The following is a 10,723-nucleotide window of genomic DNA, read 5'->3' as shown; positions in this document are numbered from 1 at the left end:
GTTTCTTTATCTAGTTAGTTTTCTTGCGGATCCCCCTCCCACAGTGTAAATACCGTATATTGTACTCATAAAGAAGCCTGTGGAAACTGATCATGACTAGCTGTGTAAAGAAGGCGTAAGATGGCGAAAAGTTAATGATAAGCTTATACTGCTACTAAGCCATGAGTTGGTTTCCATGTGTTTTTACGAATTGGGTGTTTTAATCAAAATTAAGGTTAGCAGTGTTTGAGTGTGTAAATGTTTGTGTGTGTGTGAATAATAACAATGAAATAGATCTCAAATTTCATCAGTTTGGCCTGGCTTGTTTTTTAGACTAGTCGGGTAGTCGGTTGCATAACTTTCATTTAAATCGGCAATATTATTAAATGCAATTCCCATCCCTCCAGGTCAGTCAGTCCTCAGAGACACTTCACCACACTTAAACATACCAGTGCACTACCATTGATTTGTGGTACTATTTTCTTGGGTTTATTGAGTAGCATCTAATTAAGATATAAAGCAAGCAACAGTTCAATTATTGTGATCATTTAACATGGTTATGAATTTTCATCGACCATAGTGGATTTCTTCCCAATCCTTCCTTGTATTCAACAAGACAAGATGATCATCTGCTAAAAAACATCATAAAAAAAAAAAAAAAACACACACTTTAAAATGAGAATACAAGAGTGAAAGTTCCTCCTCTGGTCAGATTTGCTTGTTAGTTTACATAAACAGCTGCTTCCATGGCATCATCAAAAAACATCTTGACAGATATTCATTACTTCATATTATTTATATGTATATGTCCAGTCAGTGGTAAAAGTATGAGCCTGGCTGAAATTGGTTCTTTTCGCGCTAAATTCATTACGTTTGTGTTTAAACCTGAAGAATAGATCTTAAGTAATCTAAAGGATGGCTTTCCTCTCCTCCCCTCCTTCCCTCTCTTTCTTAGGAAAATAACTTCCTGATAGTCGTTGGGCATCTTCGACTCTCCTCCTCCTCCTCCTCCACTTCCTCTCTCTGTCATGAGAAAAAGAGCTGGTCACAGACTCGTCTTGTTTCCAATGGACACTTAACTGCATGGCCCATGGTTCGAGGGTCGCTGTAGATCTCGTAGTCGTTTCCTCCCTGACACACACACACACACACACACACACACAAACATTAGCTTAGCTACTGACAAGCTCATAGGGCAGAAACCCTATTGTATTTCTCTGGGATTTTTTGGTTTGTTTTGTTATTTTTCTCCAGTAAAAGTGTTCACAGCTTAGATACCGTAAGTCCCAGAGCAACAGCACTGAGCAGGTGGTTTCTTATGGTGACTATAATTAAACATCTAAACATTTTAGCTTTTAAGGCCATAACTCCTACACCATAAGTCGACTGACAGCAGAGGTATATATATATGAAACCACTTGTGCTCTATAACCAAAGCCACCAAAGCGTACCACTATGGATTTGAATTTGTTTTTGGAAAACTGCTATATAAATATGATTGAATATATAGCCATATAGTCATAACTCTATAACTGTTGGCCCAATCATTATAAAATTTAACATATATTTTCAAATGACTTTAGGAAGCTTGTTTGCAAATGATTTTGAAAATCAACCCATAGGAGACACAACAACTGGCCACAATTTATTATTTGAATCTGGGTGAACAAATAAAATTTGCTACATATGTTCTAAGGCACAATCTTAATTGTAATATGATGTTTGTATTTGGTTAATGTGGATGTGGCCTTTCACATAATGATTCATAACTTCAGCTGGGTTCAAACAATCACTTTAAAGGTTTGGAACATGCATATCAACTTTCATGCAAATTAGCCAGATGGTGGTGTTATAGCTAAAGAAATAGCGAAAGAAATTTGAAAGCTTCATTGCTCCTACACTAAGTAACATTGACATCACATATCCAGCTATATTGACTACGAATTAATCACAGGACCTATGGATGCCCAAGTATACAAGTTTGCCATGATGGATTTTCACCATTTCTAATTTTTTTTAAAGCAGACTTTACCAGTAGGCAATTTTTGAGCTACTGACACTACGAAAAGTGGTACGCAGACCCCTTTTTCTAACCCCCTTTCTGTCTGAAGAATCAGAATCAGAATATATATATATATATGTGTGTGTGTGTGTGTGTGTGTGTGTATATATATATATATAAATAACATATATAAAATATAAAAAACATATCTGCGAAAAAAAAAAAGAAACACCGACATGATATTCCTGTCAATAGTTACAAAAATGTATCAAAAATTATGCATTGGGCTTTAAGGGTTGCAAACCATGCAATGTAAATACTATGACTTTATGGCTCTTTATTGTAAAACAACTGACATATAATGTTCCATTTTTCACGTATTATACATAATGCTTTATTTTTATACCATAAAAACTTTGCTCTCCTATCCCCACTCTGTCACACTCTGCCCTGGCTACAGCTTCAGTCATAGTCCCCTAACTTCCATGTGATTCGCCGTACAGTGTTCGTCCTTAGTAAACATATACTAACAAGTACGCAAATTCTATAATAAGTTGCATGTAAAAAAAAAATGCTCTGCTGCACTCTCCATCGACCCCATTCCCCGGATTTGATTTTGACACTACTACTTCTTGAGCATAATAATTCACCCTTAATTGTGATTTGGTGTGGTAGTTTATGTGAATGTTGCATTACCAATTAGTCTTTTTGATGTGGGAGTTAATATTAATTCAGCATACTCACAGGTTTGGTCTTGTCTCCAAAGAAGTGAATGGTGGAGTAGTTGTCCTTCTCTACAATACCCAGACAATATCTCTTATCCCAACCGTCTGGAAACACATCAAAACTAATCTGACCTCCTACAGAGAAAGAGAGGAAGACATGATGGAGGGGTTGGGGTCATTCACATTAAATGAGTGAACTCATTCAGAAGGAGCACTGCCCGTCAAAAGGTTGGGGACACCACATTTTTCTTCATTTTTACTATTTTCCACAGTTTAGAATAATAGTAAAGAGGAAGAGGAAGTCTTGGCCCGGATGTCCGCTGGCTACACCGGAAACCCCGAAATATTGGCCGTCACCCCCAGAGTCTACTCTGTCGTCAGACGGATAGACGATGGGTTTCCGAGATTGGGTACACACCGGAGCAGAGCGGAGTAAAATTACTAGACAGTATGTACTACAGGAGTCACTCCATTCCTCCGATCTCACGATGGCTGTAAATAATGTCTGTAACCATAGTAATGTTTACTTCAGACCAATATGGCGGCTACCATTGCCTGCATTTCACTTGGGTATGTGACACCAGTAACCAGAGGCATCAATGTATCCAGAAGATCTTAATAAACCATAATACCTGAATTTTCAGGTAGTGAGTTCGGTTGGAGAATGCGTAATAACCGAACTGTGTGAACTTAACAAGATTAAAGTAATAGTTCACCCAAAAATGAAAATTGTGTCATCATCTCCTCCCCCTCATACCAGTTGAAACACAGGTGAAGTTTGTCCATATAACACACAGGGAGGTTGCCAGCACAACTCCATAGCAGCCTTCTCCAAAACAACTGAAGTCAGTGGGGACCAGTTCTTCAGAGTTCCAAAAAGACCCATCATTTAGTGCAAATCTTATCTACAGCTGATTGATTTGCAACAAATCATGGTGTATAGGTCTTTCTATTCACAGTGTGATTGTTTGGCTGTTTTTGTTTTGGAACTCTAAAGAACTGGTCCCCATTGACTTCAGTTGTTTTGGAGAAGGCTGCTACCAAATTGTGCTGGCAACCTCCCTGTGTGTTATATGGACTAACAAATTTCACCTGTGTTTCATTTGGCATGAGTAGATGATGACAGAATTTTCATTTTTGGGTGAACTATTCCTTTAAGTAGTCCAATAAGGAGTGATGACCGTATTTAGTTGCAGTGTAGTGGCACTTAGCTCATAGGCAAGAGGCCATCTCTTAGTCAAAGACGCCGTCTAGACGCAATCTCACGAAGCGACATCTCACTAAGCGTTACCTGACTGACTGACTGACTGTCTAACTGAATGACTGACTGACTGACTTGAATTTGGCTTGTGATGCCCTCGGCTGCTCCGTGGTAAAAGCATAGTACATTCAATCAGGTGTCCCCAAACTTTTGAAGGGCAGTGTATGTCACTTTGACTGGAAACATCTAGAGCCGTAATCATGTCATACTGTCCAAGAGCACTTAAAGGATAACACCGGTGTCATCCTAGTTTTTCCCACGTCACAGCTGAGGGCATCACAAGGCAAACTCAGGTCAGTCAGTCAGTCAGTCAGTCAGGTAACACTTAGTGAGATGATGCGCCATATCAGATTAAGTTTTTGACTGTGAGATGCAGTGTTTCCCATACAGAGGCACAAAATCAAAAGTTGGTCAGTGTATAGAAACGGTTCTAAATCGATTTCTAATGCGCCTGATGTGCGCATCACGTCATGTCTGTAATTTGGAGTAGGGCTGCAACTAACAATTATTTTCATTGTCGATTAATCTGTTGATTATTTTCTCGATTAATCGATTAGTTGTTTGGTCTATAAAATGTCAGAAAATGGTGAAAAATGTGGATCAGTGTTTCCCAAAGCCCAAGATGACGTCCTGAAACGTCTTGTTTTGTCCACAACCCAAAGATATTCAGTTTACTGTCATAGAGGAGTAAAGAAACCAGAAAATATTCACATTTAAGAAGCTGGAATCAGAGAATTTTGACTTATTTTTCTTAAAAAATTACTCAAACTGATTAATCGATTATCAAAATAGTTGGCGATTAATTTAATAGTTGACAACTAATCAATTAATCGTTGCAGCTCTAATTTGGAGATGTACAGACAGCAGACCAGCAGCACTGAACTCAATCCACAGAGTCTCCCGGCTTGAAAACAAAAGTGAAACTTAGCATTCCACAGTTAGTAACGGGGATTTGCAGACAGTAACTCATGATCCTTCACTGCCCTACAAACTTTAACATTTCATAGTAGTAAGGGTGGACTACTACACATGTAGTAGTAAGGCTGGGAAACAACAGTCTTTTGGGTTAGGGGTACGTAAGGTTAGTCAGTGTTAGTTGTACAGTTGACTCACCGATAGAAAATGACAGTCCTTTTCCTTTGAACTCTTCCCTCAACACGGATACAAACTGCTCCCTGATTTTCTCCTTCTATTAGGGGGAACAAAACAAAGACTCATAACCCTCCAACACAAGACCAGTTTATCAAGTCCATAGGTTTGAAACCGTATTGTTTTTGTTAGGATTCTTCATCTTCTTTTTCTGCCCTAAAATGATCTGCACCTCAGACACCATCAGTCCTAGATCAACCAAATTTGGTAGATATGTTTAAAATCTCCCCCACTACTCAGGCAACAAAAATTACACTGAAAGGCCAGATGGTAGTGCTACATTTTTACATTTTGGCCAATAACTCCTGAACCGCAAGGTCTAGAATCATTTTTCCCACATTTGGTCATGCTCCACAGCACCACCTTCAGGCCAGCCTTGCAGTAGAAACTACTTTTGAAAATTTCTTCGACTCAGTTGCCTTAAAGCTGGGCTAGGCAAGTTTGTTTTTGTATTATTTGGTGTAGATCTTACAATCTTACTGTCCCACATGTGAAAAATACACTTCTAAGCTAGGAAATGTATGCCTTACATTTCTGATTTTAGTATTTTTCCAGCATCCCTGGTTTGTGTGAGAGCTCTAACCAAGCCACAGACAAATCTAGCACATTGTGAGAGTGTGTGTGTTTGTGTGCACTACCTGATCTAGATTGTAGAACTCTATCCTCTCCTCCTGTGTGCAGCTCCGTCCAATAGGTGAGATGTTCAGCATGCCGTTACGAAATTCTATGAAAGTCCCCCTGTAATGGATTACAAATTACAATTAAGTCTCTGTAAGTCTAAACCAGATGAAAGCTATCCTTTATAACTCTGCCTACAATTTTAAATGTAACAAAACACGTTAATTTTGACTGATATTGCAATTGCGATATGATTTGCGATATTAGAGGGAATGATATTTTTTACATCATCATTCTCATTTTCATTGAAAAACGTATGAAATGATTATGTTTTATGATTTTGTTATTTTCATAGGATTTGTTGACAACAAGAAATGCATTAAAAAACACCGGCCTTATCCTATAAGTAAATGTCACTACATCAGTGAGAGAGAGAAATTAGCCACAGCATGCAAGGATGTCTGGTAATGTAGGGAAGGAATGAGAATCGCATAGGAGACCGATTCATAAGCATGTACAAAATAACATGTCTTCACACAGTTGGCACACAGAATATTCAATATTATATGCCTGGAGCCCGTCCAGGTAACCATAGCGCAGGAGAGACACCAAAAAAACCCTGTCCAGTTAAAGAACCACACCAGTGTTTTGGCATGTTTTAGCCCATTTACTAAACTGTTCATATATTTTACATTACTACCGACCATTTTCCAAAGCATACCATACTTTTTAGATTTTTGAATATTTACTCAATTTCTCTATTTTTTATTATTTTTTGTGCCCAAAAATATTACCAAAATAGTGATATTGAGGTATGCCAATGTCAATAATTTTTTTTGGGCAATATCACCTAGCTTGAATCAGTAAGTAGAGGCTATGACTCTGGTGTGTGTGTGTGTATATACCTCTTCTTAGGCAGTTTAATCTTGGCCATGTAGTTGAGACAGAAGTTGATGAAATCTTGTAGTAGCTCTTCTCCCATATGGGCCTGGATGGACTGAGAACAATAATAGGAACTAGAAAAACTTTTCTTGGAGAAAACATATGGGCTTGCTTACAGCAGCTGGATGTATTGCTTAAGCCAGTGATTCTCAACCTTTTTCATATCAAGGACCCATAATTTAGTCCACATTAGGGCCACGGACCCCCATTTGATGAGATTTTGTCTCTCAAACCCAAATCTGAAAATATTTTTATTGTTAGATATGATTTTGTCCAGAATTCCATGACTATCTGTATTGTAGGTAGAGAGATAACAGTGAAACTATGATCAAAACAGTCATTCTTCTACATTCTGTAACTGTGTTAACTTGTAAATTAAATAATAGTGAAGTTTAACAGTTCATCAGTTTGCTGGGGACCCGCTGGAACCCCCTCAAGGACCCCTAGTGGTCCCCGGACCCCATGTTGAGAAACACTGGCTTAAACAATACGTTTCTTAGGAAAAGAATTCATAGTCATCTCATCTCGCCCCTGACAAATACCCCATATTCCAAAAAAAAGACTAAAACTAACACTGAAATTAATAAAAACTAAACTAAAACTAAGCATTTTCAAAAAATAAAAACTAAACTAAACTAGCAAACCCGCTTTAAATTAAATTAAAACTAAACTGAAATTGAAAATAAAAAGTCAAAACGAAATAAAAATAAAAACTAATGAAAAATGCAAAACTACAATAACCTTGGTACCTGGACATTTTAAAGTTTGAACAGTCTCTAGCTGAAAGTATGTGGAAGTAGTTTGTCCAAAATTTTTGGAGAGAATAACAAAGAAATAAAAAATAAAGTGGGATATAGTGGGAATAACATGAGTGTGCTAGCTTCCAACTAACCCACTGATAATAATGATAACAGGCCTACATACAAATTACTGGAGTTACAGTTATGCAGTTGTGCAGAGCAATTTTATTCCAACTCACAGGTGAAGTGTTAGACAAATGTTGACATACTAAGTATTGACTAATAATCTGTTTTTCATGTATGCATATTTCCCTTGATAAGCAGTCTGCTATTGTTTGGGCAGAGATCCATAGCGTATATGATATATGATATTTATGATATATTTTAAAAGATGGTGAGATAAAAGTGCAGTGTGTGATGTTAACATGGGTCTCCATTTCAAGTGTAAAAACAGATCTGAGTTACTAACCAAGTTTCGCTTCATCATAATTCATAATTCCATTCAATGCATCTACTTAAAACAAGTTAGACTAAGTGAGACTTTTTTTCGTCTTAATCTTAAGGTGTGATCCATCTAGAGAATCACCTGCTGATTTTTTTTTTTTTTTTAAACAATGAAGTGAGTCTTACCTGGATAGAGAGTAGCTGTCCATTCTTATAGGCCACAAGACCATTCTCAGCAAACACATAGTCCATCTTCTGGATCACTGTACACACAAACACACACACACACACACACACACACACACACACACAGTCAGAGTCAGACCTAATTAAAAACTTCTTCCAAGAGGAGTGCAGGGTTAAGTCGCACAGTCAGAGATAATGGATAAAAAAAAAAGATCTGTTTCCAAATGAGAGAGAAGCTGCTGCTGACCGGCTCTAGTGTTTCCTATCAGATTTATCCTGTCGCCACGTTTTATAATGAAACTGGTTTCATTACTATTTAGAACCGTATTCTCACTTTCATCCTTTAAACAGAGAGATACAGACACATCATCGACACTCGTCTGCATCTGTGCACCACTGATGTGTCACTGTCTCACCATCGTCTCCCAATTGTTCTTGGATTTTCTGGAGGTCCGACCCCCCCACCACTCCAACTCGAACCCTACCCCTCAACAGCTGGAGGAACTCTGCCATGTCTGGAGTAACTCGCTGAAAACACACACACACAAATCAAATATGTCAAATATATTTTATTGGTATGATAGGAAAAACAAACAAAACCAACGCCATTAATGGATAGAAGGTAAACACAATATAGTGTATAGTGTATCAATGGCAATACCTGAAATAAGAGTAAAACTCTTGCTCACACAGGCACAAGAAATAATATTAGGCTTATAAATGTTTCAGCAAACCGTTAAACACCCCAATGTATGGTATCAGTTTATGCATTGAAGGTTAGACATAATCATTTAGCCCCTAGACTAAGTTCATTTCTAATTTTGCATCTATATAGGACACCTACAATGCAGTGCTGTGAAAAAAAAAGCCACAATCAAGACTGAATCAATCCTATTCTAAAAATAACTAGCACATAATTTGTGATAAGCTTCTCTAAGCTCTGTGAATCTAAACACAAAAGATATAAATACAAGTTGCCTACGTATTTGCTAACCTTGGGAGTAGAAACCGGGGCCCCACATCAAAGCCTGATGCCTTAAGTGCGCTAAAGCACCAGGTAGGTATAGGTATTGTCATAGTCCTGCATTATCTCTATGGGTATTGTATCTCTGTAACCCCTGGCTCTATATGCATAGTGGGTTGATACGATCCTGGAGGCCCAATGGAGAATTGGCTGTGTACAAATTAGGAATAAATGTGGAGGTAATGAACTTGTAGTTTACTTGACTTCCGTTTTCGTTCAGCCTTCCTACAGTCCCTCTTTAAAGGGTGAACTCTTTTGGGTGAACTATTCCTTTAAGTTGCAGCAGTGCTCATTTGACAGGAGTAACCATGGATTTGACAGGAGCAATGGCATTTATAGTTGACAAAAGTTTGCTAAAGTAATCCACCAACTCATTTATCCGAGAGAACTGTGGTAGGGGATCAAGTAAAGTCAAGTAAAAATTCAATGATAACTGAATTTTGGGTGTTTTGTTTTGTTTTTTTGCTTTGTTAGCTAGATAACTAGCACGCTACGTAGATCATAATCTTTACGCTAATGTTTCACGAGCCATGCAATAGCCAGGTAACAAATTGACGGATTTTCGAATGGAGTTTGGCGTAGTTTCTTACACACACACACACACACACACACACACACACACACACACACACACACACACACACACAGACTACCTGTCTCGCGGCGGTGAGCGTTCCGTCCACATCGAAGAGGCAGAGCGTGTTATTGAAGGTGGCTTCACTCATCTTCTCTCTACCTTCTCTCTCTCTCTCTCTCTCTTTATTCCAAGTTTATCTCTGTCTCTCCCTCTCTGTGCCCAGACTAATTATCTCCTTCTCTCGCGCACTCTCTCTATATTCAGTCTCCCCTCTGTCTGTGTCCCAAGTGTTTTTTCCCCCTGTCTCTTTTCGGTCTCGCAGCTGTTGGCTGCACGCGGAAGACAGGACAGACTGGGTGCGCTCGATTCTGGGCGCCCGGTCGGTCGATGACCTACCGGCCGGGCGGGCCAATGTGTACTAAACATCCGCAGTCCGCGTACTTTTCAATTTAGATACAATAGGTTTTCAAAGAATAACTCAAAAATATCACAGATAACAGCCCTTGTTGTTGCGTTACACAAATATATATGCTTAAATCTAAACTATATCAGGAATTTAGATTGTAACTTCAGGTCGTATCTATAAGATAAATTTATCTGCCCTGAATTCAGTGGGTTATTCTCTGGCTGATCATCCCCAGTACTGTGGACCGTCAGGGGAATGAATGGAGAAGCTAGGGTCGATTAGAGACAGAGAGGCGGGGTTGGTTTGCCACAACCACTAGTATACGCTGATGCACCATGTGACCGAGAGAGTACCGGGTGTCCGCAAACGAGTGCACCCACTGACGTGTAAACGCTACCGTCACCTCTCAGTGATTGGTTGATGTGAGTAAGTGTGTCGTTTATTTTTCTTCTTCGATTTGAAGCATTAGCGGTTGAGAAAACAACTTAAGGGTGCATTACCGCCACCCATTGATCTGGAAGGTAGTAGGAAGGTAGGAAGCCTACTGGGGATTTATAATATCTACTAATAATACAGATGATTTGGAAGAGATATTCAATCCAATAATACTGAAATTGTATTCTTCAGCCCTGTAAGCCTCTCTTTCCTATTTAGCCCTCTAGATTGTGTA

The 10,723-nt window shown here is 38.7% G+C and overlaps 1 protein-coding gene across 2 annotated transcripts; it reads right to left on the bottom strand.

Annotated features, from left to right (window-relative positions):
* Positions 1-75: 75 nt before the first annotated feature.
* pmm2 (phosphomannomutase 2) lies at positions 76-9,972 on the bottom strand. 2 transcript variants are annotated; one of them, XM_071512665.1, is made up of 9 exons: positions 9,724-9,972; positions 8,463-8,574; positions 8,421-8,426; positions 8,047-8,123; positions 6,640-6,731; positions 5,755-5,854; positions 5,081-5,156; positions 2,726-2,841; positions 76-1,110 (listed from the first exon to the last, which is right to left on the bottom strand). In XM_071512665.1, the coding sequence occupies exons 1-9, from the start codon at positions 9,793-9,795 to the stop codon at positions 1,006-1,008; spliced, it is 756 nt and encodes a 251-aa protein (XP_071368766.1). In that variant the 5' UTR covers positions 9,796-9,972; the 3' UTR covers positions 76-1,005. The 2 variants fall into 2 exon arrangements, with proteins under 2 accessions (XP_071368766.1, XP_071368765.1); XM_071512664.1 differs by lacking the exon at positions 8,421-8,426 and having other exon boundaries at positions 77-1,110.
* Positions 9,973-10,723: the final 751 nt, after the last annotated feature.

This window comes from Centroberyx affinis, unplaced genomic scaffold (assembly GCF_046629955.1).
Source record: "Centroberyx affinis isolate AG114_WGS23_722 - 3 ecotype Tasmania unplaced genomic scaffold, CSIRO-AGI_Caff_v1 ptg006437l_1, whole genome shotgun sequence".
NCBI lineage: Eukaryota > Metazoa > Chordata > Actinopteri > Beryciformes > Berycidae > Centroberyx > Centroberyx affinis.
This window is presented reverse-complemented; position numbering and strand designations above follow the sequence as displayed.

What these genes read in the sequence shown, in the direction of transcription:
- pmm2 (XM_071512665.1), bottom strand. Translation starts at nt 9,795, where the DNA reads ATGAGTGAAGCCACCTTCAATAACACGCTCTGCCTCTTCGATGTGGAC. An exon ending in GACAGCTACTCTCTATCCAG is followed by an intron (nt 6,732 to 8,046) that starts GTAAGACTCACT and finishes TATTGTTCTCAG; the next exon opens with TCCATCCAGGCCCATATGGG. An exon ending in ATTAAACTGCCTAAGAAGAG is followed by an intron (nt 5,855 to 6,639) that starts GTATATACACAC and finishes AATCCATTACAG; the next exon opens with GGGGACTTTCATAGAATTTC.